Here is a 27,700-nt window from a genome sequence, read left to right as displayed (position 1 = left end):
TGACAGGCTTCAGCGCGCTACATGTCAGCCTTCCCGCCCGACGCTCAACGCACGCGCCCTACGTAGGTAAAAGGTGCGAGAAACGCTTATCGATTCGTAAGCCTTCTAGCCTGCATAGGGCTGGATCCACGTTTCAGGTCTCGAAAAGCCCGTCACTTTTGTAGAGTACAGGAAAAACCAACGGTCGCAATGCGATCGAGGCTTGCGTACTCTTTCGACTTGATCCTCTGCATGAAGACTGCTTCTAGCTGCATAGATTAACAAGTTTTAGCAAATGGGTAGACTCTTGGCTCTTGACTCGCTCATGTCTAGTCGCACTGGTCAACCAGTTGATTCTCGGCTTGCCCCTCTCTCCGAACCAAGTGTCGCTTTTTCCCTCAGCCTCACGCCACGGAGGCGGGCATAGTACAGTACAACTAACACGGCCGATGTGGGCCATGGCTATCCTGTTCCGTAGCCAGGAAGCAGTGCAACGAACGGTCAGTCTTTCGGAAGAAGAGCTGAGCATATAGCTCGCATTCTACTACGTACGATCGATTTAGCCCGCCGGAGCGATAGTCGCACTCGCTCACATGGTGCCCAATAATGCGTCTTGGTCGTTTGGTGACACGTCTATGGGAACGTCATGGAGATTCTAGATATGAAAAACAGCTTCCTTCTAGACACTACCTCCATCCAGATGCCATTATCTACCAAGTTTACCCAGAACACTGCTCCGTATCAACCCATGTATAAAGCCTATGAGCGCCACGGAGTAGCTGGTGATATGGTGAGTGGGAGATGATCAAATCGGCTCTCCAAATGCAAACCAGGCATTTTAGCACGACGTTTGGTAGAGATACCCAAGGGATCCCCAATGCCAGCCATGTATGGCTGGAGACAATCGCGTGTCTAATAGCCTCTATCGCATGTACTCGTGATACAAGATCTGGTCATGTACTGAGAGCAGATGCTTTTGTGCGTTCAGAATCTCTGTGGAGAGAGTGTTGTTATCCACGCATGTCCTGCCCTTTTACATGTGAGCATCACTCGTCGCGACGAGCATTTAGCCTACTCTGAAGTACTGCCGTTGATGCTAAGACAGGGAAAGACAAGCGCCGTTACCAAAGTGCCGGTACTGTTGGACGCCTGAAGTTTTTCGGTGTGCTGGAGCCGACTAACTCGTCTGAAAAGGCCATGCATGACCGCATGGCTTTCACAGCAGAGAATGCGATGTTGGGGAGCAAGGATTTGGCGTCGGCGTGTTGGCTTACCTAGGTCATCCCCTGTAGCAAGACTGATACTTTGTGCTTAGTGAGAGATAGTCGAGTGGACAGTCAAGACGTGATTCCGCACGTCTCGCAACAAAGTCGATGTTCGCCCTGGTGAGTTGGATACGTGAAAGAGAAAGCTAAGAAGCCGTTGGACATGGACCCACTATTGACGTTTGGGTGACCAACAGGGGTGCAGGCGATCATGCTCTCCACCCGAGGCCAAATCTCTGGACAGCAACGAGCCGCTCCTGCTCACCCCACATATGATTTCATACCCTCGCTGGAGAGCGACCTAGGAGATTCACGTGAGCATCTCGTCGCGACGTCGCCTGACTGCGATAGCACGGTCACAGCCGCTCCTCTGCTCTGCGCAGCCGTCGTCATCGCCATGCGACCCCCTGGCTGTTCGAGGTGACATAGGCGCTATCTCAAGAAATGTCAGCACCGTCCAGCCATGGCCGGCCCTCGGGAGACTCGGACCGCTGGACAAGCTCCTCGCACACGTACATTGCCAGCAACTCAGGCGCATACACAGACAATGGCGAGGGGAGCTCGTCCCCGCGGCGAAGCCAAGATTCGCGGCCCGGCACAGGTGCAACCAACGGCCTGGGAGGAAGCGCAGCATCGGGGAACCTGCTGGCTAGGGACTCGGTGCACGAAGAAGACTTTGCGCGCCGGAAGCAGCGCGTGAGGAGATCTGGCGGCTTTCTCCTCGATTCAAACTTCTCCAAGGCTCGCGGGGAGGACAAAGGAGGCAAGCGCAGCTCGCGACACCATGGCGCCCCCGACAAGGGAGCAGGAAGCTCGCCGCTGTCGCGAGAGGTACAGCGAGACGGCCCCAGTCCTGCTGTCCCCGGCGCAGCATCCCGTATCGACTTTGCCGATTCACAGGACCGACACGACGAGCGCATGCGCCTTGGCAAGACGAGGACGAGTGCATACGATATGCCGTCCACGGCCATTGATCCGAACCAGCTGGTACACATGGCCCTGAACCTGAGCGAGAGCCGGAGGAGACACACCAACACCGGCCAGCTTCTGTCGTCCCAGCCACGTGTCGCCTCTGGTTCGCAGCGCGAAGGCAGCTTCTCCAACTATGGCGCCGGCGGCAGTCTGAAGCACTATCTCAACGAGCAACGGCGGACGTCACGCAATATATCTCCAATGGGCAAGAGCTCTCCTACCCGCCACATGTCTACCTCGATGCAGAGAAGCGGATCCATTGCCTTTCCCACGTCCCAGAACATCAATCCCTCAGCTGCCACGCTTGCACGAGTAGAAAAGGCCCGCGCATACATCGAGCTCCGCATCGAGTACCTCCGACTACTGGAATTCCTCCCGCCCCTGAAGCCCGACGCGAACGCCCCAGGCAATTTTGTCTTCACGTCGACCAACAGTCCAGGCAGCCCCCAAGCGCAGCTCACTCGTGTGCCGTCTCATGCGGGCAAACAGCATGAGCTCGGCCGGCCGTACAACCCTCTGCAATACATTCGAAACCGCCGGAGCAGGGCTCGGGAGCGCGTGACGCTCCAACACTCGTCAGAAGAATTCGAGCACGTCGAGCAAGTACGTGATTGGGTGGATCGTGTGGAACAACAGGCCAAACAAGCCGGCTATCGTCGAGACGATGCGGTACAGCTTCCCAAAATCCATCACGATCACGAAGTGGGACCAGCGCCCCAGAAGCCTGCGAGACCTCACAAAGGCTGGATCTTCAGCCCACAAGAGTTGCTTGCGGATGCACACTGGTTAGAGCAAGACGACAACAAAATGCTGGTAGAAAACCGCTATGGCCGAAGGGTCTACCCACCCAAGGAGGTGCAGCAGAAAGACTTTCTATCACCACGCGCAAGCAAAGAATACTCTGGGGACCGAAGAAAGAGCTGGGTCGATGGCTTCCCCAGCATCGCAGTTGATCATACGACAGGCGATGAAAGCGACAAGGGCAGCGAGCGTGGGCGCAAGCGAAGGCTACTTCCAGCGCTGCGTACTGACAGTCCGAGAGGAGGCAAACATTCGAGGCGGGGCTCGCGACTGCGCAGCCATGACGATAGCGACAGTTCAGAGTCGGAACCCGATACCAGGAGACGGAAAGCTCGTATTGTCACTGATCCAGATCACAACTTCGGTCCGCTGGCCTTGCTTCTAGAGCAACAAGCTAGACAGTCGCTGAGCGAAGCCAGGCCACCCCCTGACTTCACGCCAGATACGCCAAACAAGTGGGGTCGCAACGGAGACGTTACCTCCGAAAGCAAGCCTCTCCGAGACTCGCTGGAAGTTCCCCGACCTACAAGTGGCTTTGCATTCATCAAGGATCGTGGCAACTTCAAGATGCCGCCAAAGCCTCGTAAGAACCCTAATCTATCCATCGATGATCCGGAGCCCCGATCATCTTTTGATGATCAGGACAGCACGGCACCAAACACTCCACATGCCAAACGGTTCCCGCATATTGGCAGCGACTTATCACCGCCTCCAAGCCGATCTGAGTCACAGACAAGGAAAGCAAAACGAGGCAAGTTCAACACTATCTTTCATTCGCATGAGCATAGTGAAGACCATAAGCACGAATTGCGTCCGGACTCTGCTGGAACAGACAGGAAAGGAAGATCGCGGCAGACCAGTGAGGAAACGCCAGACGACAAACATATCGGCACAGCCATTTTAGCAGCTCCCGGTGCTGTCATGAATCTACTCGGTCACCGCAAGAACGATAGTGTCAGTAGCTTGCCTAGTCCGGACAAGCTCCGCCGCCGAGACACCCAAGAGCCGCATTCTGCTGTCACTCGATTCTTCAAGGGCGTGAAGAACGAGGGTACAAAAGTCGGTGACATCATCTTCAGAAGAGACCGAGCCGATGACTCTGACGTGGACACTATGTCCGACCGTAACTCTGTCGACTTTGATGACGACGGTCCTGTCAAAACCAAGCATACCAAACGGCCCCCGATCAGTCGAACTGTCACGGCAGGTACAGACGGTAGCATCACAAACAAAGAACGTAGCCATCTGGAACTGCCCTCGTTCCGGCCGGTCCACACGATTGCCGACGAAAACTCGGATCATGAGCATCACATCTCACGCCAGGCACGAGAGCAAAAGAACAGTCGCTCGCCTCGGGTCGATCGGCTATTGCCACCACGCATGGATCTGGGCACGATATCTGGAAATTCTTCCACGGGGTCTCTCACTCTTACGCGCAGCCACAGCCAGGAGCGAATTAATCAAGTGCTCGCTCGGCCTGGTGGTGACATGGCGGGTCTGCCACCTACTGGACTAAGGGACGCAAACAGACAACGCAGTAGCTCTCGACCTGGTCTTAACGGTAGACATTGGAGCATCGCTGACGGTGACGATAATACCGTTGATCGGAACAAGAACGATGCGAACACAGTCACTCAGGCAGATATCGCTCGCGTCCGCGCACTCTTTCTCTGCTCAGGTGTCAAAGCGAGAGAGATTACACGACGAGCGAATTCTACAAGAGAACCGCCCCCCGACTTTCTTTCGCGCGCTGCCGCTACATCAAAAACGAAAATCTACCCTGTGCCGCGCAAGGAAGAACATGTTCTTGCCGCGCGCATACTAGTCAAAGACCTAGAGTCGTCGACCAAGGCTTTACAGACTTCGCTTGAGAGCTTCCGTGACAAAGCCATCCAGCAACTCACAAACCAGATTTCAGCTTTGCAATCTACGGTTGACTCAGACCTTATGCCGCGTATTCTAGAAAGCGGAGACAAAGCTGTGCGCATCACAAGTGAGGTATCTGGACAAGGTCCATTACAAGTCAAGCAAATCACAGACGAGATAGACCGCATGATTCGCACGCGCAAACGTAGAATGCGCTGGGTTCGGGGATTTGGATGGATGCTGGTCGAGTGGGCTCTTGTTGCACTCATGTGGTGTCTGTGGCTTATTGTTGTGCTCGTCGGGTCCGTCAGAAGAGTGTTTGGTGTGGCCATGGGAGTGATCCGGTGGCTGCTGTGGCTCTAGGTGTGCCCAGCAGTATTTCATTTGTTTCCTTGCATAAGAGGATGTTAGGTGTTCCTGAACATCTCTCGCCTACGGAGTTTTGGGTCATGGGCAGTTCGACCGGTTTGGATACCGTGATACCACGCGTTTTAGAATGTTGTATGAATATTGGAAGGATTTATCTTGGTTTACATGGCGCACATAGATTTGTAATAACTTTAATTGAGCTCAAGACATGTACACCGCACGCGCTGACTGCCTAAATCATTCAAATATTTTGAGTGTCTGATTAGACACGTATGTTCTTGGTGTTATTGGTTTTCGAGGTTGCTGTTTCAAGGTGAGTCGCACTTGTCTAGACCGATCCGCGCCACATGGCTGGGGCTGGGCGCCTGAACGCGTCGACGTCATAGGCGTCTTTGCTTGACAAGCTTCACCCTTCCCTCTCTACAACACTAATCAAACACAGGCAGAAGCGTGCAAAGCTTCCGCGTCACATCGTCTTCCGTTTTGCCAATCTCCGACCCTTTGCCCTGTATCGACATGAGACATTACTAGTTATCTCTTGTTCGACCACAGATATCAGAGATGGATTTCCAGACGGTGTTCGTCGCCAAGGACAGTGGCACCAGCCATGTCCAGTCAGTACGTACCTGCAACTACAACCAGGCTTTACTCAAAGCACGTGTACTAACATACACTGTCATAAGTCTAGCGGGCCATCTTCACTTGCAGCACTCGCTGCAGCTTTCATCCCTACGGCCATCATTGCAACTCTTTACATGGTCGCATTCGTCCTCATTAGGCATCGCTTTCCCAAAATCTATTCACCACGGACGTACATTGGCACCGTGCCAGAAAAGGATCGCACGCCATGTCCAAAATCGCCAGGTTACTTCGACTGGATTCACACTATGAGAACCGTCCCGGATAAGTTTGTGCTTTACCATCAGTCGCTTGATTCTTACCTGTTTCTTCGTTTCATGAGGACTTTGATATTCATCTGCGTAATCGGCGCTGTCATTACCTGGCCTGTTCTTCTACCTGCCAATTGGACTGGTGGCGGCAGATCGAAAGAGCTCAATCGCTTTGGCATTGGCAATGTGAAGAACAAGGACCATCTCTATGCGCATGCTGTTGTGGCCTGTGTGTTCTTCAGTTTTGTCATGTTCACGGTTGCGCGGGAACGACTCTGGCTCATTGGACTACGGCAAGCATGGAACCTGTCAAAACCGAACGCAAAGAGGCTGTCTTCACGTACCGTACTGTACCTCTCGGCGCCTACTGCAGCCCTCGATGAGGGCAACATGCAGCGTTTCTTCGGAGAGGATGCAGTCAGAATTTGGCCTGTCACTAAGGGTGAGAAACTAGTATCTCTCGTTTCGGAGAGGAACTCCAAGGTCGAAGAGTTGGAAAGCGCTGAGATGTCTCTGATCCTGAATGTTAACAAAGAAGTCGGAAAGAGCCACAATCGAAACATCAAGTACGAGCAACTGCCGAAGCAGATGAAAAAATCTTTGCGGCCTACTCACAAATCCAAGACACCAGTTGTTGGCAAGGAAGTTGACAGCATCAGCTATTATCGGGATCAGATCAGAGAAAAAGAGGACGATATCGAGAAGGCTCGCGAGTCGAATGAGACAGCCGACAGTCTTGGTGGAGCTGCAGCAGTCTTTGTAGAGTTCCGCACGCAACCTGCGGCTCAGCGAGCGTACCAGCAGATCGCATCGGCTGACGTCCTTTCTCTTACGCCTCGCTTCGTTGGGACTACGCCCAACGAAGTTGTCTGGGCCAACTTAAACCTAGCACCTGCTCGTCGCATGTCACAGAGTGGCGTCGCCCTGACTCTCGTAATCGCTACGATTGCATTTTGGTCCATTCCAGTCGGCATAGTTGGTGCTCTTTCTAACGTTCAATATCTTGCCGAGAATTTTAAATGGCTCGCGTTTCTCAACAAGATTCCATCAGGGATTATGAGCCTTCTGAGTGGTCTACTCCCTCCACTGGTGCTAAGCGCGTTAGCCAGATATGTACCGAACATCTTCAGATGTAAGTGTTTTCTACTGGCCAATATTGCTGTTCTCCAGCTTACGCAACACAGACATCTTTACTACCTTTGGAGAGCCGACCAAGACTGTCATTGAGATTAAGGTGCTGAAGTGGTACTTCGTTTTCCAGGTGCTCCAAGTCTTCCTTGTGACAACACTCGCTTCGGGTGCTGCGGCAGTAGCATCACAAATTGTTCAAGACCCAAGCTCGGTACCTCAACTTCTCGCAGAGCGTCTGCCAAGAGCATCAAACACATACCTCGCGTACTTTGTCGTCCAGGCTTTGACTAATGCCCCGAGCAACATACTGAACTACACCGACGTTCTCTCGTTTTGGTTCTTCGACAGATTCTTCGACAAGACGCCCCGCCAGAAGTACAATAGCTACATTACGATGAGGGGCATGGCTTGGGGCAAGCTTTTCCCGAAATATGGCAACTTTGTCATAATTGGTAAGTTAACCGGGACACACCGAGTGGCATATTACTGATCTCTCGCAGCAATCGTTTACGCCTGTATTGCACCTCTCGTTCTTGGCTTCGCCGCCATCGGCCTAGTGATATTCTACTGGAGTTATCGATACCAGCTATTATATACCGCACAGCCCAAGATTGACACCAAAGGGCATGCCTATACACTCTCTCTACAACAGATCCTTGTTGGAATCTACCTCGCTGAGATCTGTCTTATCGGTCTCTTCAGCTTACGCGACGCGACTGGTCCCTTAATCATGCTTGTCGTCCTACTCCTTGCTACGATCATGTTCAACTATACCACGAACCACTACCTTGCTCCCCTCGAGCAGTTTTTACCTGCAGATCTTGCACTCGAATCTGAAGATGATGAGCAAGCGCCACTGCTATCTTCCGCAGAGGAAGGCGAGTCGGATGCTTTGGAGCACGCGGAGTCGAGGATCAATCGTATAAGCGAAAGGACGCGTGTACCATCCAACGTTGTCTCACCGCTGGCCCGCTTTCTGCAGCCACACGTCTTCGGTAGCCATACTGCCTTGAAAGCTTGGCTGCGCGACGGCAATTTTGACGAAGACGAAGAACCACAATACAGTGAAGAGGATCTGAAGAAGGCATACCTCAACCCAGCCTTCACCAGTAAGACGCCCATAGTCTGGTTGGCCAAGGACAGTATCGGTGCTAGTAAGCACGAGATCTGTGAGAACGAGAAAACTGGGTTGAAGGCTACCGATCAAGGTGCATGGGTTACAGGAGACGGGAAATTGAAATGGAGCGTGGACAACTTCGAGGAGCTGCCAGTGTTCAAGAAGGCTGTCAAATGGTGATCTGCTTCTACACTACGTGCTACCTAAGTTGGAGCATAAAAAGCGAGAACACGTAATAGTGGAATAAAGGGAAATTTCACCAGTCCTAATCTTAACAAAAATTGACGCTCGTGATCTAAGATCAGGTACCATCTACTCATTCATCTTTGTCTGGATCAGACTGCTCTTCGAAAAGTTTCTGTCCTTTCTCCAAAAGCCCCTCATCATCCTTACCATCGTCCTCTAGCCCGGCCAGCACCGCAGTCTTTCTATAGGCCAACGACTTCACTACGCTCTCCTTGAATATCTTCATGGTATTTCCGTAGGCTGGGTTCTTCTTGGGAAAGTAAGGGAGGCAAGCTAGGTCCCTTGGCGTCAAGTTGTACCTGTTCTTACAGTCAGTTTGGTTGATGAGATCGAATGGCTCTTTGGCGAGTCTCTCGTCCTCATCAATAGAGTTTTCGGATATGTAGGTTGCCCATTTCTGCTTCGGTGTCTTCTCCTTTTCCTGTTTCTTGGTTTTGGCTGGCTTGTCCTCTTTCTTTGGTTTCTCAGCCTTGGCTGGCTCATCTGCATTGTCATCTCTTGCCGCGTCCTTGCCTTTAGTTTCAGTCCTCACAGACTTCTCTTCCTCTCCATCGACATCATCCTTATGCTCCTCAGTCCACAACTGCTTCCCTTTCTCAACAATTTCCTCGTCGTCTCCTTGGGCGCCCTCCAGTACACCTATCTTCCTAAACGCCAGCTCTCTTACATCCTCTTCCAGGAACAACTTCATCATACCTGGGTACAACGGGTTCTTCTTCTCGAATCGTAGCAGTGAATTCAATTCATCTTTCTTCACTCCATACTTCTTGAGCGCATCAGTTTGAGTGATGCTCTCATCCTTGCCCGGCTCTTCTTCCAGCATCTCGCCCTCGATGTCGTGGGAAGAGAGCCAATCTTGCCAAGCTTTTTTGTGGGCAGCTTTGTCGGCTTTTGCTTTTTTCTCTTGGGCTTCTGCTGCGAGTGTGGTGGGATCTTTCTTTTGGCGTTTGGGCTTTGGGGCTGCGGAAGTCGTCATGGCATCATTTTGGTTGGCGATCGCGTCGTCGTTCTCATTGTTGGACTCTGCGGCGCGCTTCTTGGTAACATTTCTCGGCGGTGCCTTCTTCGGTACCCCGGCCGCCTTTGGTGTCTTCTTGGTGTTGTTCACGTCTTCCTTCGAAATCGCCGTTTTCATTTGCTTCCTGGCCCTTTTTTTCTTGTCCTCAAAGTCTGAGCCTTCTGATGCAGAGGTGTACTTCACCTCTTTAGTCGCGCGACCGGATCTGCGTGTCGACATGATCGGAACTAAGATATTGTGTTCTTTCGTTCGGGTACGGGGATTGCACGCAAGTGAGTATGGTCGCCCAATCAGAGAGTGCTGTGAACGTATCTCGTCAAGGTAATAACATGAACGTCAATCTTTCTAAAATTCGATAGAAAGAGAAGAAACTGGTTCGGTTATATAGCGATAACTTATCTGATTTTTCATCTCCTCCAACAAGAAAGGACAAAGCAGGTTTCACGTTGCAGTGCTCCTGCCGAATTAGATTGGGCAAGTTCGTTCAAAGGAGCGCTTGGGCGTACGCACGCGCAAGGGGGCTGTAAGATTGGACTGCGTCATTGCGGCGATCGCGACGCGAAAACCATGTTTTGATTTCCGTATTCTCGACAATCTACCTGACTGGCAGAGAAGGGGGTGAGCTTGGTGAGTACGGACAATTGGTTTTCATTTCTCTTTGGAGCTGTGTTCCCTGAGGTAGTGTGTACCGACGTTCGCCAAATGCTGGCATTAGACAGCCTGGGATTAACTTAAGCGCGCCACTGGTGACAAGGCCACTGTCCTTTCTCGTACACCTATTGTGGAGGTAGAAGGATTGTGAAAACTACACGAGCAAATGCGGCAAGATTTCCCAATTACGCCACAGAGGGACTGTCAACTCTCTCCACAACGTCCAAGCCATCTTCGCCCCCAATCCTCACACCCTTTATTAGATCTGCCGCTTTCTCCGCAACGGCATACACCAGACTAACGATATTGCCCTGTACGTGCGTCGGAAAGATACTAGCATCCACCACCCTCAGCCCATCCACACCGTGAACTCTGAGCTCCTCGTCTACAACACCACCCTTCTCCTTCGGCAACATGGCACAAGTACCAATAGGATGATACTCTGTTACAGTATTGTTCTGCACAAGATCCTTGGCTTCTTCCAACGTCTTGGGGAGCGAACTGAAGTTCTTGGCTAATACGATGTCGCCGTTAGAATCTCGGCGGAAGACCGAGGCAAGGGGCTCTACAGATGTGAAGGAGGTGCAGTGAAGAATGGCGCGAGCCATCATGTCAAGATCGAGAGGATGCGAGAAGTACGCTGGGTCGATTGTGGGATGTGTGGTTGGGTCGGAGTTGTTGATGTGAACGGTACCACGGGATAGGGAACGCGTGCTGCATGCGCCAATTGTACACCACATGCCTTCTTCTTCGAGAGGAAATAGCTTGCTGGCGTCATCCGGACGATGTGGCTGAAAACCAGTGGGTAGCATAACGAGTTGGCAGACTGCCTCCTTGGGATCGAGGAGTTGGCGCGCAAGCATGGCATTGCGACCTGCAGGGTCGGCATCCGGATGCTTACTTGCGAAGTCTTGGAGGAGTGATTGAATGTGCGACTCTGCGTTTGGAAAGTCGGGCTCAATCTTCGAAAGGGAAGCAAAACCTGTCGTGCCAGGCGGTCCTGCAAAAGGGCCGGCTTTATGGGTGATGTACGCTTCTAGGGCTTGCTGCATGATGGCTGGGTCCTTGAAAGCTTCGGCGGTTGGGTATTCGTCTTTGACACCCTGGTGGAATTTAGTATTTTGGGATTGTCTGTGATGATGTGTACACTTACTAGTACAAAACCAGTCGCTGTATGATCATTCAAGTTCTCTCCCACGCCCGGAAGGTCGACTATGGTTTTGACGCCAGCCTTGTCAAGTACAGCAGGCGAACCGATGCCGGACAGCTCAAGAATCTGTGGCGAGTTAATGGTTCCACCACAGACGATGACTTCTTTGTGCGCCTTCATCGTGTGTGTAGTGCCATCGACGGTGAATTCGACGCCAGTGGCCTTGACTTGTCCAGCAGTCTGCTTAAGCTCGACTTTAGAAACGAGGGCATGAGTTACAAGAGTCATGTTTGGCCTGTCGGCGTTGGGCTCGTAGTATTCTCGCGCAGCGTAACTTCGCCTGTTGTGCTCAGGATCAACAGTGCTAAGTTGGTTAAAACCGCCGATAGCTGAGCCAGTACGAGGATCCTTTGTGGGTGAATATCCAGCATTGGCTATAGTCTTAGGCCACACATCCTGACCCCAAGTGACATCAGTCTTGGCGAAACTGACATGAACTGGACCAGAAGTGCCGCGAAGAGACTTGTCAAGGTATTTGTCGTCGACAGCCTTCCCTAAAGTCTCTGATGCGGGATGATATGTCTCGAATTTCCGATAGTAAGGTATCATATCGTCAAAGGACCAGCCTTTGTTTCCAAGCTCTCCCCAGTTGTCCAGGTCCTGTTTGGAGGCCATACTGCACAAAAGTTAACATGTGCAGTATTTCAGTCAATACCTGAGAGGCAGCGCTTACCTGAACATATTGTAGTTGACAGCGCTGCTGCCACCAAGAACCTTTCCACGAACCCAACCATGAACACGACCAGCAGTACCTTCCTAGCAAGGCTGTGAGGCAATACCAAGTGCACGGTGTTAGAAGCGTACCTGTGGAACAGTTTTATAGTCCCAATCGTATTGGGGCTTGCCCCAGAGCTGGGTGAACATGTTTGGTGCATCAATCAACAGGTCATTCAGTCCATTGCCGCCGGCTTCCAGGATAGCTACAGTAATGTTCGGATCTTCTGTAAGACGAGCCGCAATGACCAGACCAGCTGTACCTCCTCCACAGACGATGTAGTCTAAAGACGTCAGATGGTTAACGGCGCAGTGTCAGGATCGGATTTCCGGTCTCGATTTATTACAGTGATGAGAATTCCCACATACCATATGCTTTGCTTGTCAGTTCCTCGAGAGACATTTTGGGTCGATATTCCGGATTGGCGATCTAAGAGCAATCAAAGTAGGAACTCACACAAGATAAATGAATTCGCTGGGGGCATCACTGATGCCGCAATCTATCTAGAGCGCGCTTTCCAAGGGTCTGAGATGCAAGGCTAAGACCGTCAGATGTGCGGGGTTGTGTACTACCGTGAGAGCTACTCCTTCGATTCGTGCCGGCAGAGCCAATCTCTTGATTCTCCAAACGCCCCATATTCTGGTTCGAGTACCACGTCCGTTAAGTCTCCAGGTCGCTAGTCAGATGCGGTTTGGTACAGGCCAGAACATCGGTCAGGCCCCCTAGCAGTGCTTACTCTGTACATTTGACCAGTGCTACTCGGTAACTCGATATAACTCCAACGTACTAAGCTGGATGATTCTCGGCGGTCATTGGTCTATACTTGTAAACAAGATTATAGACAGTTGGGGGCTCACTGATATCAACTCCCCTGTCAATCTCCGCGTTCGGACTTGAAAAGCCGGGTTGGTGCGAGAAGTAGCTCGGAGAGATGCTCGTTGCCCTGCAGCAGCGAATAGGCCCCGTGAATGCAAGGCGTCAGCCAGCACATAGGCCCGAACTAAGTCAGAGATTGAGAAGCATGTGCCAAGTTGTAAGGCGGGACAAGATATGGTCTAGACAAGGATTTGATCATAGTACCACGACAAAAGGTGATGTTCAGCAAGATTGTCGCCATAGCGAGGGGCAGGCGCGGCTAGCTGCACAGACCCTCAGGCTGCAGATGCTCCACCAAAAAGTTTCTAGAGCTTGCAACTTTCAACTTGCGACAACGACATCTCCAGATACGCCCGGCCATGCTCACCGAACAATTCGTCGCCGCCATCTCGGCATCGACAAAGCCCAACACGGGAGTCACAAAAGACGCGGGCATTTTCATACATGAGTTCCAGCCACTTGTCGCCCAGAGACATGCTTTCAAGAAGAGCGCGAGTGCGCCAAACGGCATAGCTGTGAGCGCCTCACATGTCTTCGCTGCGCAGTCGGACAAGGCCATTGTACATGTGTATAGCAGGGAGAGGGGCAACCAAGAAGCCCTGGTGCCCTTCCCAGAGAGAATTCACAGCATCGCACTCGCAGCGCAGGACAGCGTGCTACTGCTTGGAACCGAGAGCGGGCGGATATTGGCTTGGGAGGTTAGTCACGAGTCTGGAACAACCTTGGTAGTCCCCAGCTTTTCTAATACATGCCTCAGGTCTGCTCAGGCCGTCTCGTCTCTACGTCCACTTCCCACCTCCAGCCAGTCACGAGCATGGTAGTCGACCCATCCGACAACTTCTTCCTCTCCGGCTCCTCCGATGCTATGATCCACGTATGGGCACTTCCCGCCATACTATCCTTCTCCCCCGATGCCTCGCGCTCGCCAATACACACCCTCTCTACCCACCGCGGGCCCATATCCTCCATTGTCTGCGGCCACAGCTCGAGCGCTGCCAACATTGCCGTATCAATATCAGGGGACAAGTCGGCCATAGTTTGGGACTACCACAACGGACAAGCACTAAGGACCTATTTGCTGCCCGAGATACCTACTGCTGTCACTCTCGACCCTGCAGACCGCGCATTCTACGTAGCCTATGCTGATGGCAGCTTGCAAACCATTGACTTATACGACCAAGTGCAGAAGACTACTTCGATAGACGTCCTTCGGGACAGCGCCTCGTCTCATCGACCGATACAACCATCACCCAAGAGCCGCTTCAGTGCAGAGTCGCAGAAGCTCGGCGGAGCCCTCGCTCTGACTCTTAGCTGGGATGGTACTTCACTCATCTCGGGCCATGCCAGTGGTAAGGTAGCACTTTGGGATGTCGCAAAGGCAAACTATCTTTCTACTCCCGCCAATCTTCCCGGTCCCGTTTCAAACCTTCGATTTCTCCCACCTACTGGCTTCCCTAACACAGCGGAACCCACCTTCAAGATTCCAACAATTGTCAAGCCAAAGCAGGATGCAGGACTCACGAGCAGCGCAAATGGCCTGGTTCCGCCAAATTATACCCTGAACCTCCAGCTAAACGGTCGGTTGCGCAGTCCCCACGTTTCTGCTACTGAGAAGAAACTGGTAGGAAGAAGTGCATTTGAAGAGGCTCTTGTACACCCAAGTTTCCCCGCCGGCATGCTGGAAGAGAGCTTGGCTGAGCTAGACTCATGGGCTACTCAGCCAAAGGGTGGTGCCGCCCCAACGGCTGACTTTATGGCACTAGATGATGGTAGCATGAACGCGTCTGATGCATCGGGCAAGGCTCAGCAGACCGAAGTCAACGAACTGAAGAAACAGCTGGCGAGCTTACAACGCATCCAAATGGTTACTTTCTCACAACTTTCAGAGCTGCGGGAAGAGAAGGACTATTTTATAAGCCAGGAAAAGAAGAGGGCAGAGCGTGCCAAAGCACGAGCGAAAAAGAGACTCACTAACGGCGGAAACCGCAACCACACCAATGGGGACGTGGAGATGAATGAAGGCACAGACGCCACTTCAGGTTCTGATTCAGATGGAATCGATGCTGCCGACGAATCCTGAAACCAACGACGATGGAACTGCATACAAAGGCTACAACGTGAACTTGGCTTCTCCACGACAAGGCGGCTCCTGCGGCATAGTCGGAACAGATGCTGCGCTTACTTGTAACGAGTTTCTTGGCATCACCATTGCACTGAACCTCGATGTGTAGTGTGTGCACGCACCTAGTCTCTTCTTCGCCTAGTACGTATCTCACAACACGGCGAAGGGCCCGAAGTCTGGTCAATATCACTCAAGAGACCTCGGTCTCGATATCGCCGCCCACATTTCCCAGCCGGCAAGTTCCGGAAACACCCGTCCCAGACCATCAAGGCTAGACGGACCTGCTGTTCTATCGCGAAAACCACAACACATCTACTCAGAATTATCGAACACATAGCCAAGCCTAGTCCAAGCCGACATGGCACAGAGCGGGGTAGCTCATGTAGCTTTCCCCTCGCATCTGTACGACTGTTGACGAACTTCATTGTACTGTCCAAGCACGATGCCGTGTCTTGAATTTCACGCTTGGATCAACGCCAGCTGCACTGCGGGACAAAAAGCCAAATCTAGAGGCTGCTGCCGACTTTCGATCACGCAGCTCTTCAACCCGTTCTGTTGTGCTACTGCTTGGCTTAAGCCGCGGGTTCAGGCTACATGCGATGATACTTTGATGATGAACACTCTGCGGAAGAAGTTGGAGACGACATAGCTTGCTGCAGTGGGACACGACACCAACATCAGTCGGCAATTGTAAAAGTTCGCACTCACTCGGCATGAGCAGCAAGCTTCACTCACGACGGGCGAAACAAACTGATGGTTAAGGCATGTCTCGAGCGGTGTGAGTATACTCGCATATGTGCGATCTCGCTCGGCCCTTTAACGGCCGTTCTGCTATAGTGTGGAGCGTTGTTCCTTGCTGCACACCTGACTCGCAAGGAAAAAACCAAGACTATCGAACTACCACCTGCGATCCTGCGAACAGCCGTTCGAAGATGCTGCCAATGCAGTTCTTATTCAATTCAACGAACCGCACCTACCCTTCCGGGTGGTGGGGAAGAGCATACAGGAAAGACGGTGGACGAATAGGTTATTGTGCTGCCATATCCCTCTTCCCTGTAGATGCTGTACATCACACAACAAAGAAAAAATTGATCGATATTACGTACCCTTACTGCTTCTAGGTGGAGCGAACCGCGTATCTCGCATGTGCCCCGCCGCCTCCGCCCCCGAAATCGTAAACATGATCATCTCCGTTAGCCTCCCTCACAATCTTGATCTTGCAAGCCTCCAGCCTCGCTCTCTTCCCGTCTTACTACCCCTCCATGCTACATCCCCCTCCTTCCTCTCACGGGAAAAAGCAAAAGTCGTATAGAGCGACCATCAGTAATCATGTGTGCGAGATTGTCAAGTCGCTAGCCCAGCATCGGGCAACGCGCGTTACGCCATCCCTGCTTGCACATGCATAATGGTTCGATGCAACGCAATTACCATTACACCGTTTACAATATTTACGATCAGAGTGCTTGCAGTAGGCGATCGCCCGATGGATGGAGAATTTATCCGGCGATCTTGTAAGCCGAGTTTTGGCAAAGTGCAACGTGGGGGCCAGTTCTGCGGGAAATATTTTGAGGCATGGGACATATTACTGTTGTCAACAACGATTGTTGTCGTGGTTGCGATGCTAAGGCCTGGGGGAAATTAAACAAAATGTTTTGTTGTAGGGTCTTCTGATTTCGTTCGTACCGCTCCTATCGGATACAGTATGGTCTAAACGGCGACGTTTACGCTACGAACGCGTCACGTATGCATCACATGATGATCTTCAACAAGGCAGATACCTGAGTTTATATTGCTTTATTTTTGACGGTCTATCCCGTTCATCCCGCCCGTCATGCTAGGTTCCGCGACAAGGCTGCCTGTTCGCAGTGATAGAGGCGCCTTGTCCTCGGTCATAGCTACTCCGTGTAACAACTGGAACATGGACCCCTGCATCCTACCAGTCCGTGATATCCTGTTCCACAAGCCGAGGTACATGTTGAGAGCGTAGAGTTGTCAACGAGGGTACCTGTAGGAGGCTAGCAGCCTGTTGTGGGGACCAACAATTTGAGTGAAGGATGCACATAGCGTCCATGTCCCAGTCTTGTATTTGCAGTGCAAGGAGGCGTGGAGTTCAGATTGATAGAATGGTCCGCGCATACCGAATAGTGTTTTGTATTAGACTGAGAGAAAGTGTTTGATTAAAATATGTCCAGGTGATGAGTGATCGCTAATAATGCCATTGGAGAAAAGAACAGAGGGAAACCAATAAAGATGTTCAACTCTAAGGTCGATCACCATGAGGCAGATAGTCTTTGGTATTCGTCACGGTCGTGGATCCTTGCGGGGTTGGCTTGTAAGGAAGAAAACGCTACAGCACTGTGCCCACTTTTGACGAGAATAAGTTGTAGGTAAATGTTAGATTGGAAGCATTCGCGTGTGGCCGGATAGGGGGCACTGAAAGTACCGTCGGTTTTGCATGTGTGAGGGTGGTGGTGCGATATTCCGAAAATGGTTAAAAATGGTATCGGTCTTCATTGGTCGTTAGGTTGCTGAGGCCGTGGAGAGTATGATGCAGGATGCCAGAAAGCAGGGCAAGCTCGATGAACGCCACGCTAGTAGTCGCTAAGATATCGTGAAAAGGCCACCAGGAGAGCGCATGTGTCGGATTCAAGCAAAAAGAAAGATGTTCAGGATGAGTGAGACTTGTGCCGACCTTTATTGCCCACGGAGTATTCGCCGTCCGGACACCACTGCTCGGGTTCAAAGTCAGGGTTCATGAAGTGCGCGGTATTGAAGTGTGAACTTGAGCAAGTTAGTGTAAGCCAAACATATTATCAAGCCGATACCTACTTGCGGAAGATGGACGTCTGGAACGGCTGCACTTGCAATGAGGAGCCGTAGCCCGGTTCCAGCTCGTACATTGAAGGTCGAAATAGACCACCCCTCTCAACACCCATAGGAGCCGCACGTTCGATGCTCACGGGTGGCGGTGGAGGATGTATTGGTAGTGTCACAGGAGGTTGGTCGAGGTGTATGTTGTGATGGTTCGGCGGGTTGTACTGGCTTGGGTTGCTAGAATGGATTGGTGTAACAAAGTCCAAGTGGGAAGTGGTAACCGGTGTCACAGGCGTTGGCGTCGGAGCATATGGTTGAACAGGCGTAACTTGAGGATGAGAGGCAGGACTGGGGCTGAAGTCGTACGGAAGCGAAGGCCACCGCTGGCCTAGACCAACACTAGAGGGGTACATTCCCGGAATCATGTTCATGACGTCACCGACATTTGTCGCAGTCGGTATGAATTCGTCAGTGTAGTTGGCTAGGGCAACATGGAGTGGTTGCTGTTGGGGAACGGGCTGATGCTGGATCTGGGGTACGTCTCCAGCCTTGTACAGGATGTCGTAGTGGCCACTGAGGAGGATTAGTACGCGGAAGAAGCGGCTTGTGCAAGGCAGACTTACGGCCTGTAAAGCAGCCTCAACATAGGGGCACCAGCGATAGGACGATGGTGCGCGTCTGTTGGCTCTGCGTAGAAGCTACGGTTGATCTCTTCGCCTGGTGAGCGGTCCAAGTACCATACTTCAAGACCGAGTCCAGCAGGCTTGATTAGCGCTTCAGCAAGGGCAGCAATGCCAACGTTGTCGGCTTCACATTGAGTGGGTTCAATGTAGTTGGAGCAGTATGCCTTGACGTCGCCATTATCCACAAAATGCATGAAATCTTCTGCGTGCGTCTGCACCCAGGCACTGGCTAGGAGCTGCTAAGGGGTTAGCGCCAGGAATGGCTAAAGATGCAGGATGCTTACCTTGACGTAGGTGATGATTGCCATGGATTCGTTCATGTCGTTAAAAGTACGGAGTAGAATAGTTTCGGCCTGGCCGTCCATGTTGCGCAGCGAGTTGGCGAGCTTGTCAAGAAGCTCGAATGCCTCTTCGGCAAAGTCAATCCAGATGTCGCGCGAATAACCGATGTTCGCGAGCATGTTGCCCAGCGAATCGAGGCGGCCTTTTTCATGATCCAACTTGTTCACGTTGCCCGCACGTAGCAAGGCTTCAAAATAAGTAAAGGCGATTGCTGTTCCTATTAGCACCGGCAAATAGCACCAAGAGAAGATGATGATCACTCACCCCGCCATCCACAATGGCCATCGCCACGACAGGTACGAAAGTAGGCATATTTGGCTGGCAGCGCAGCCGTCTTGACTTGGAAGACGGGATCTGCGGCGGCATACTCAGTCGTGATGGCAGCGCTGCTTTGGCGTTCTCCAACGAGTGGGCCCTTGGGCGGTCAGCGCGCTTCTGCGAATGTTGTCGCAAGCAAACTCACAGTAGCCTCGGGCTCGTATTCGCTCGACAGCTTCTGCAGATGGGCATACTCGTCGTCTGAGGGATATGCGGCCATGTTGAGGTGGGGGTTGCGATGCTGGTGGCCTGGGTGATGGCCAGTGTGGTGATTATAGCTCCCGGGAGCAAGGACCGGCGCGCGGATAGCAAACGCTAATCCGCCTTGGTAGTGGTTCTGAGCCGGAACTCCATAGTGGCCCTGGTGTAGGTGCGCATGTGGATGATGCTGGCCATGAGGGTGATAGCCCGTCAACACAGACTGTCTGCTCATCTCGTCTTGGAGTTTTGAGCGTGTGTGTATCCGTGTATGTGTGGGTGTGTGGTTGCTTTGCCTTTACTTCCCCGCCGTGTGTGCTCAGATGGCTCCTTGGGGGGCCGTGGGCGTGACTGGCCTCAGTGGCTAGCAATTGGACGGAATGATTCCACGACAGATTCGGCAACGCGCAAGCAATCTCAGCAACAGTTCGTCGACGAGCTGCTGGGGAGGGCAGCAGCGTCTTTAGTAGGTGCAGAGGCCGGCGGCAGTAGGCTGGAAGTTGTGTCGTTGCTGTGATACTCACGGGCGTCCAGGGGCACACGCCAATATATGGGAGAGACAGGAGGGGGGATCTTCGCGGCGTGCGAGTGGAATTCAATCTGCCTGGCACCAGAACAGTCTGCAACACTATGGCTCAGCCGCTTTGAAACGGCCAATTTCAGTCGCACCGGATATCTGCTGGGCAGAAAGGGCAGGGCGCGACGGTGTACAAGAGGGAGGCCACTCCGCACAGCCAGCGCCGGGGAGGCATCGAGCAAAAGAAAGTACTATGAGATGCTCTATGCCACATCTTCCAAGACCACCCGGCTACGGTTGCCCACCAGCCCAGGGTGTGATATCGATTTACGTTCCCACTAGTCTTCATGGGTTAGCATCTGGAGATTGAAGTGCACTCTTTACTCCATCACATCAAACATTGAATCGCCGAGCAAAGAGCCGCGGAAGAATCAGAGTCACGAGACGGCTAGTATGACGGCATGAAGAAGCCTCTTGCGCTCTTGTCAGGTGTAGCAAGCATTCAAGCAGGCCCGCCAACCGGAACAATTGCAGAACCCGAGGCTGGTGGTGCATGCATGCGACGAGAGAACGCTGTGTCACGTCGTGGATTGCGCTCAACACAGCATCATCGAGACACCCATGGCGTAGAGGAACATGCCAAGACCGCCCTCTGGCGCCTGAGCCCTCACGTTGCAGTGGCCGCCTGTATTGCATGATTCGCTCTGCCGCTCCGTGGCGCTTCTGCGACAGAAAAAACAAGTGCCCGCGCACCCGAGATAAACTCTAGTCGAGTTACCGATCCCACGCTGCATGCGAGTCAGGGCGGGCACGGCGTGGGAGCATTGCTATTAGCTGAGAGGTTCGCTTGGAACACCACCCCCGTCTGTGCCCGCTTCCCCGGCGCGCAGTGCAATCGTCGGGAAACCCACTGTGATTCGTACGAGAGCAACCGAGTGAAGCTTGAGATCACCATGCATCACGTTGAGATTCGATTCACGGCTTACTGGCATCGAGATACGGAGGCGCTTGGTGGCAGCAGGCTACCGCGATGACCGCGCAGTCGGGACCTTGGCTTTTGTTACCAGAAAACGAGGCCATGTTACATACAGACAAAAGTGAACCGCCGCTGACCTGTGGGTAATTGCACTTCATTGCGTGACCGAACATGTCCGCTGCCCACATGCTATGTTGAGACGCCTGCCGCTCATGTGCACGCAAATTCTTGCCTGGTGCTACCCGATTGCCCAACCCTATCTCTTGCCTTGAGCAACTTGACCGCATGTCTCAATTACTTCAGGTGAGAAACGCCCGGGTGACGGTACTGTGCAACTATCTTTACTCCGTGGCCTGCCCGGAAACCCAGTTACAGGTCGCCTTGTGAACCGCGCGCGACCGATGCTGCAAGTCATCCTTTGCCCATTACTCCCGGAAGCCTCCCCAGACCCTTGCCTTTACCTCGACCGGACTTGCCACCCATTGAACCTTGATTCCAGCTCATGCTTTGGGGCCCGCCACCACCAGGCGTGAATTGAGAACCGCTCTCGTCTGACTTGAAGCCGTCGCCTTCGTTCAGCACTGTCTGCCACAACGCCCCAATGGCACTACTCCATTCCTTCATCGCCTGTACCCGATCCATGTCTGTGCTACTCTCAATCTCTACCGTTCCGTTCTGCTGGTTGATCTTGCCGCGCAACCGCTTGTCAACTATCAGGAACCCGACAATTTCCTGCACCTCGGAAAGGGATATCTTCAGCTGTTTAGAAATAAAGGCTAACGTGAAGCGGGTGTAGGGTGCGACGAGCTTGACCACAGCCTTGGTTCGCACATTGCGCGTAACTTCGTCAATGTTCTCGGCAATGAAAGGATCTTGGAGCAGATCCTGATTGTTCTGCAGGATCTTCTCGTAACCGTGAATGTCCTCAAGCTGATAGGCGTTGACCAGGTCAGTCATTGTAGAGATGCGCGGGTCGTTCTGGTAGGGCTTGGTTTCCTGCGAGTCAAATGGATTGATATCGGAACCCGACAGCATGGTCGCTAGGACCAAATACTTCAGGACCTGGATTCGTTGGAGCGATCCAGCCTCATCGTAGTTTTTGAAGCTCTCAAAGAAGTCACTCTGCGCGCCCTTCCAGTTCTCTTCGCTCATGTGCATTTTGCCACCACACTCTCGGATAATACCCATAATCTTGGGGTGCGGAACCGCGGATTTGACCTTGAGCGCTCGTTGGTAGAGTGCCTGTCATGATGTTAAAGATAATGCAGGTAAGGTTGAATGGAGACGAGCCGTACCTTTAACCGCTTGTTATTCCTGGTCTCGGCGTACATCAGGATCTCTAGCGAGTAGACTTCCAGTGAGTATGTGCCTTTGCTCGGGTCGTCTGTTCCATCCTCCTTCTGACAGGCTTTGTGTAACTCACGGAGCTTCTCCGTAAGCTGACGGTAGTCCTTCCTGTCCAACCACAGCCTCGCGAGCTTGATGTTGGTCTTTAGCCAAAGCCGCTCGTTATTGGTGCTCTGGAAGATATCGAGGGTCAGGGCGTAGAAGTTCTCCATGCAGCGATATGCATCGGCGTCTTCTGCGGCCTTTTCTATAAAATCGAGCATGTTGTTGATGGACTTTTCGGAGTAGTTGCGCGTGACGGCCGACTTGACGTAGGTCAGCAGCTCTTTGTAGTGCTCAACAGCCTACGAGCATTAGCTAGGGTCCATTCTTAGCTGTTGCCGTGTTTACCTGGTCGTAGCGGGCCAGCTTAAACTCCAGCTTGATTGCCTGCTTCAGTCCCTTGAAGCCCCTATGGATTCGTCAGCGTATATCCGTTCCCCCAGATGCCCATGTTTCCTACCAGTCCGACTTCTCTTCTTCTAGAGCAGGCATTCCCAAGAATTCATCTATGGCGGCCTCGGGATCGTCGGCCTTGAGCTGCTTCGCATTGTAGTACTTGTTCTCGATGTCGACATCGCCACTCTGCTCGTCATCATCGTCCTCGTATTCGAAGTCGTACCTGCAATATGTCAGAGGGCATGTCGCGTCAGAGCTGGCGGTTACTACTCACTCCTCCTCGCCGGAGTCTTGCATGAAATCATCGTCGTCGGACATTGTTGTGCTGTTGGTGGTCAAGTGAGGACTGAGATTCGGGTCGTGTTCTTCGAGCTCTATCGAAGAGGCAGCGCAGTGATATTAAGTCGGTTGATAGAAGTATGCGTCGAGTGTCTTGTTTAGAGCTCTCGCGACTGTTTGCCTACGTGAGGCGGCGGTAGGTGCCTGCGGAAGAGCCCCACTTTCGCGGGGCTAAGCTCCCCAGACGCAGCACCCATGAAGAGCATCGGAACCTTCCTTCTGCATTCACTCGAAGACTGCTGCAAAGTCCTCTTGAGGCGTGGCTAAACTTGTGCTTATGGAGCTGGAGCAATATTCCTATCTTCATATCGACTTGTGCACACTCTGTGCCCGACAGCAATCTCCGCTTCATCTCCCGGTCGCATTGACGCATTATTGATTTTGAATCAGTTCGGAGTGGAGTGAATCGGTGATTTTGAACATTCGCAAAGTCTCAGAGTCTGTGTCAGGCGTTCACAGGGCTGTGCAAGTATAATACCTCGAGTGTAATATAGCGTGCAGCAGACGGCGAACGATGGCATTAGACGGCACATACTAAGCTCGCGACCTTCTTTTTTCGGTCCGGCTTCCAGCTTGTGGAGAAGGCTCAGACCCCGGGAACTCTCATCCCAGATCCATCCTCAACCACTCGCCGTCACTAGCAGATCCCTTAACTCGGTTCACGGTCACAGGCCGTCATGTTAGCCCTAACTATGAATTCTTCAAGATTCTAAGGTCTTGTCCGTGGCACTTGCTCTTGGCCTTTCCCCACACACACCAGCGACTTTGGCAGGCTTGTTGAGTATCTCGGGTGCAGTGTACTGCGCCTCAGCCGACAATTGCATAGTGCTGCGTCCGTGTCGATGCCCAAATGCGTAGTGTCGAAGCCGTGGAAGGGTTGCGGAAGTGAGCAGTACTAGCTATCCTTTTAGGCCTAGCTTTAGCGACGTGGGTGGATCTTCAACTCCATCCATCCATCGCTTGCATCTCCAGCCCAGCATCTGGAACCCTCCCGGCTTAACTCTTAACTCCCACATCCTTATCATCCTCCGTCCGCTAAGAGTCCTCGGTGCAACTCTCACTCTCGCTCTCATCCTCGCCGCGTCCGCGTCCGCTGCCACGATCGCGACCGTCGTCCTTTGTTGCACCAACGCGCGCGCGCTCTCTCGTCCCTGAGCCGACGGAACGAACCCATCGCCCAGTCTCCCTACGCGACCTTCACGATGCCCATGTGCGGTGGAACAAAGTCTGTGCAGCGCAAGCTGGTGCTGCTGTACGTCTCTCATATGCGCCGGCTCTCTTTGTTCGGGTAATCGACGCATGATGCGACAGAACAAGGCTAACGTACCTCCGACAGCGGTGACGGTGCATGCGGCAAGACCTCGTTACTTAATGTATTCACAAGAGGGTAGGTGCCAACGTTTTTGTGCGATATCTGGAGTTTACTGACTTATTAATAGTTACTTTCCAACAGTATAGTGAGTAATCTGCATAAAATAAACGCGTCTGAGGCTAACAAAGCCCTTTCAGCGAGCCTACAGTATTTGGTGAGGACTCTCCTCGCACTCTAACTTCATACCGCTAACAAATCTTACAGAGAACTACGTACACGGTTTGTGCGCCTATTCACAAATCCCTATTTACACAATTGACGTGGCGCTACAGATATCTACATCGACAACACACACGTCGAGCTTAGTTTATGGGACACCGCTGGGCAGGAAGAGTTCGACAGGCTACGATCGCTGAGCTACGATGACACCCACGCGATCATGCTTTGCTTTTCGGTACGATTATTCGCCGTCTTTGTGCCGAAACACTAACTTATAGGGCACAGGTCGATTCACCGGACTCGCTCGAGAACGTAGAAACGAAATGGGTCGGCGAGATAGCAGAGAACTGCCCTGGCGTTAAGCTCGTTCTGGTTGCACTCAAGTGTGACCTGCGGAAAAAAGAAGATGACGACGCGGATGACCAACAGCCTGAGAAGCCATGCATCGACTATAATGAGGGTCTTCGCGTAGCAGAGAAGATCAAGGCTCTGCGATACCTGGGTAAGTTGTGTCAATTTTGAAATCAACGACAGCCAGTTGACATGTCTAGAATGCTCTGCCATGAAGAACCGAGGTGTTAACGAGGCTTTTACCGAAGCCGCCCGTGTGGCTCTACAAGTCAAGACTAGCAAAGACAAGAGCGGCGGTTGTACCATCCTATAGGCCGATGACACCCTCTCGCTATCCTTCCTGAACACGATCCTACTACTACAAAGTACTGGTTCTGGCCGCACGCTATCAGCACCTCGACCGAAGTACACAACACTCAGCTCCTGTCATCACACCATCTTCACTGTATCCGTGTCGCCCAACTTCCTCTTCGTACTTTCACCCTATCGCTAGTTCTGTGCTTTTTGGGAAAAGGTGGCAAACTGTTTGATGTTGGTCCAAGTCCAGCTGGATGGGACGCATACTCAGAATGGGAGCACGGATTGGCTAGTAGTGCTCCCGGTATAGACCTTCCCCTTACCCCTTTATACCGCTTTGATGCTCTTATACTTTTATTGTACATGTTTGCTCCAGTACAGCTTCGGCGCTGGCTCCCTTCACTTCTTTCCTTGGTTTGGCGAGGTCTATATGCGTTCACGCTCTCAGCGGTGAGAGCGTTTTGGATAGATGAGCTGAGTCCGAAGCGCTTTCAGGATCGATGTCATATTGTTTAGGAAACTGCCAGATAGCTTACGCTCTTCAAACACACAAGTCCAATACTTTGAATGGATTTCTAAATACTGGTTGTGAAGAAGCTCGACGTTTTCACGATGCACTCTCCTCTACCGGAACCTCTGCGACCTTCTTAACTACCCTAGCTGGTTGTCCCATGACAACACAGAAGTCTGGCACATCCTTTGTCACAACACTCATCGCTCCCACCGTAACTCCTCTCCCTATCGTCACTCCGGGTAAGATGACTACGTTCCCACCAATCCAGCAGTCATCACCAACCACAACAGGCTTTCCATATTCGATGTTGTCCCGTCGCGATTGCACTTCCGCTTCATGTGTAGCCGCGAAAATGGATACATTAGGACCAAACATGCACCGATCCCCTATCGTTACAAGCGAGCAGTCTAGGATAGTCAAATTGAAGTTGGAGTAAAAGCGTTTGCCCAAGGAGATGTTGCAGCCATAATCGATGTTGAATGGCGGTTCGATGAAGATGTCATCGTCGGCTACATGGCCAATGACTGTTTTGAGCATTCGAAGACGTTCTGCGGCGAGGATATCGAAGCCTTTTCCCGAGTCGGTTGTTTCGGGGTCCGGGAACCATGTGTTATATTTATTGGCGAAAGCTCTGGCTTTGAAGCGCGCGGCTATCAAGGTGGGACTGAAAGAATTGTAGCTGTGATTGTGTTAATTATGCGGAACAGTGAGGAGATGAAATCTGGATGATGTGCTTCGAATGTCCGATGAGTTGCAGATAGCACTAGTTATACTGCGTTGTGAAGGCGTCTGCTATTTCCAATAATAACAGTATCTTCCAGTCGTACTTTAGGACAGCTGAGTGAAGTAATGCTAGGGAATTGGATAAGGGCTTTTTACATACAGCATCCCAGAGATCATCTTCTCGTATTCCTCGCACCAGGGTACATGCTTCAGCTTCTTCGCCGTCTCTATCTCTTGCGTATCTTTCTCTTTTGATGCCATGTCGAACGATAAATCAGCAGTAGTTTGAGCGATGGTATTATTTTCTTGTCTTCATTGCATCTGTTCTTAACCCTTATAAACAGAAGCAGAGTATACGGTAGCCTTGGAATTGACGCTAAGTGGGGTAAAAGGACAGGTAAGGAAGCAGCCCCAGATGCAATGGGGTAATACCTCGCACTTTAGCGCTGACCATAACTCAGCTGGAGCAGATGGGCCATACAGAAAACGTACTGTCTGTGTTTCCACACTCCTGGTCAGCAGCGAGTGTTCCACATTTTGCGGCACGACTTCTGACCAGTGAGAGCTCACTTGCATCCTCGAACTGGGAAGATCTTTTGTGTCGTGTGCTTGAATACATCATATTGCCTATTCGGCCCGATCTGGACGCTGTCTTTTGCCTTTGCTTTGGAGATGCAGTTCGCTATACAGTCGAGGACAAGTCACTGATCTTACTGTAGCTGTATGCAGGGGAATTGCACCCCTTCACTTATTTTCGGACACTCTTTCTCGATATGTGCTTCTCCCATGAGCTCTATGAGTCTTTGTAGATGTATGCTTGAATGCGAGCGATCTTTTCATGTTCGAATCACGTGGGCATTTTGCCGCCCTAGAAGGAACTCCGTCATCGATCAACAGCACGCAGTCACAACGACACCTGCAGCGATCAATGCAGACATGAGTGAATGCCAGAACATGATCAGGCTTAATAAAGCATTTAGAAAGGTCCTGCAGTTTCGAGAACAGTAAATGCAAACCAATGTGCACGGACCGCCAAGAATCCTAGCGCCCTCGCTAATGAATGTGTGGCCGCTGGATGTCGAAA

General features: G+C 52.0%; 8 protein-coding genes across 8 annotated transcripts; 3 read left to right on the top strand and 5 right to left on the bottom strand.

The window, feature by feature from the left end:
• Nucleotides 1-1,688: 1,688 nt before the first annotated feature.
• On the top strand, nucleotides 1,689-8,570 carry GT037_009630 (duf-domain-containing protein; the record flags this gene model as incomplete). Its single annotated transcript, XM_038934677.1, has 4 exons — nucleotides 1,689-5,185; nucleotides 5,695-7,274; nucleotides 7,327-7,725; nucleotides 7,774-8,570. The coding sequence occupies 4 exons, from the start codon at nucleotides 1,689-1,691 to the stop codon at nucleotides 8,568-8,570; spliced, it is 6,273 nt and encodes a 2,090-aa protein (XP_038782478.1).
• A 136-nt stretch (nucleotides 8,571-8,706) lies between these two features.
• GT037_009629 (uncharacterized protein) lies at nucleotides 8,707-9,873 on the bottom strand (the record flags this gene model as incomplete). The annotated part of the gene is made up of 1 exon (XM_038934676.1): nucleotides 8,707-9,873. The coding sequence occupies one exon, from the start codon at nucleotides 9,871-9,873 to the stop codon at nucleotides 8,707-8,709; it is 1,167 nt and encodes a 388-aa protein (XP_038782477.1).
• Nucleotides 9,874-10,490: 617 nt separating this feature from the next.
• GT037_009628 (gmc oxidoreductase) lies at nucleotides 10,491-12,632 on the bottom strand (the record flags this gene model as incomplete). Its single annotated transcript, XM_038934675.1, has 5 exons — nucleotides 10,491-11,408; nucleotides 11,459-12,131; nucleotides 12,189-12,271; nucleotides 12,320-12,513; nucleotides 12,599-12,632. 5 exons carry the CDS (start codon nucleotides 12,630-12,632, stop codon nucleotides 10,491-10,493), a joined length of 1,902 nt encoding a protein of 633 aa, XP_038782476.1.
• Nucleotides 12,633-13,465: 833 nt separating this feature from the next.
• On the top strand, nucleotides 13,466-15,186 carry GT037_009627 (wd domain containing protein; the record flags this gene model as incomplete). The annotated part of the gene is made up of 2 exons (XM_038934674.1): nucleotides 13,466-13,804; nucleotides 13,864-15,186. 2 exons carry the CDS (start codon nucleotides 13,466-13,468, stop codon nucleotides 15,184-15,186), a joined length of 1,662 nt encoding a protein of 553 aa, XP_038782475.1.
• Nucleotides 15,187-17,894: 2,708 nt separating this feature from the next.
• GT037_009626 (uncharacterized protein) lies at nucleotides 17,895-19,818 on the bottom strand (the record flags this gene model as incomplete). Its single annotated transcript, XM_038934673.1, has 6 exons — nucleotides 17,895-18,009; nucleotides 18,058-18,615; nucleotides 18,666-18,961; nucleotides 19,010-19,278; nucleotides 19,332-19,482; nucleotides 19,531-19,818. 6 exons carry the CDS (start codon nucleotides 19,816-19,818, stop codon nucleotides 17,895-17,897), a joined length of 1,677 nt encoding a protein of 558 aa, XP_038782474.1.
• A 1,669-nt stretch (nucleotides 19,819-21,487) lies between these two features.
• GT037_009625 (uncharacterized protein) lies at nucleotides 21,488-23,179 on the bottom strand (the record flags this gene model as incomplete). Its single annotated transcript, XM_038934672.1, has 5 exons — nucleotides 21,488-22,318; nucleotides 22,372-22,767; nucleotides 22,814-22,874; nucleotides 22,926-23,084; nucleotides 23,136-23,179. 5 exons carry the CDS (start codon nucleotides 23,177-23,179, stop codon nucleotides 21,488-21,490), a joined length of 1,491 nt encoding a protein of 496 aa, XP_038782473.1.
• A 1,223-nt stretch (nucleotides 23,180-24,402) lies between these two features.
• Nucleotides 24,403-25,395, top strand: GT037_009624 (uncharacterized protein; the record flags this gene model as incomplete). Its single annotated transcript, XM_038934671.1, has 8 exons — nucleotides 24,403-24,452; nucleotides 24,537-24,587; nucleotides 24,640-24,657; nucleotides 24,710-24,726; nucleotides 24,777-24,791; nucleotides 24,845-24,966; nucleotides 25,017-25,233; nucleotides 25,283-25,395. 8 exons carry the CDS (start codon nucleotides 24,403-24,405, stop codon nucleotides 25,393-25,395), a joined length of 603 nt encoding a protein of 200 aa, XP_038782472.1.
• A 591-nt stretch (nucleotides 25,396-25,986) lies between these two features.
• Nucleotides 25,987-26,877, bottom strand: GT037_009623 (galactoside o-acetyltransferase; the record flags this gene model as incomplete). Its single annotated transcript, XM_038934670.1, has 2 exons — nucleotides 25,987-26,572; nucleotides 26,777-26,877. The coding sequence occupies 2 exons, from the start codon at nucleotides 26,875-26,877 to the stop codon at nucleotides 25,987-25,989; spliced, it is 687 nt and encodes a 228-aa protein (XP_038782471.1).
• Between the last annotated feature and the right edge of the window lie 823 nt (nucleotides 26,878-27,700).

Source organism: Alternaria burnsii (assembly GCF_013036055.1).
Source record: "Alternaria burnsii strain CBS107.38 chromosome Unknown 725, whole genome shotgun sequence".
In the NCBI taxonomy this organism is placed as follows: Eukaryota; Fungi; Ascomycota; class Dothideomycetes; order Pleosporales; family Pleosporaceae; genus Alternaria; species Alternaria burnsii.
This window is presented reverse-complemented; position numbering and strand designations above follow the sequence as displayed.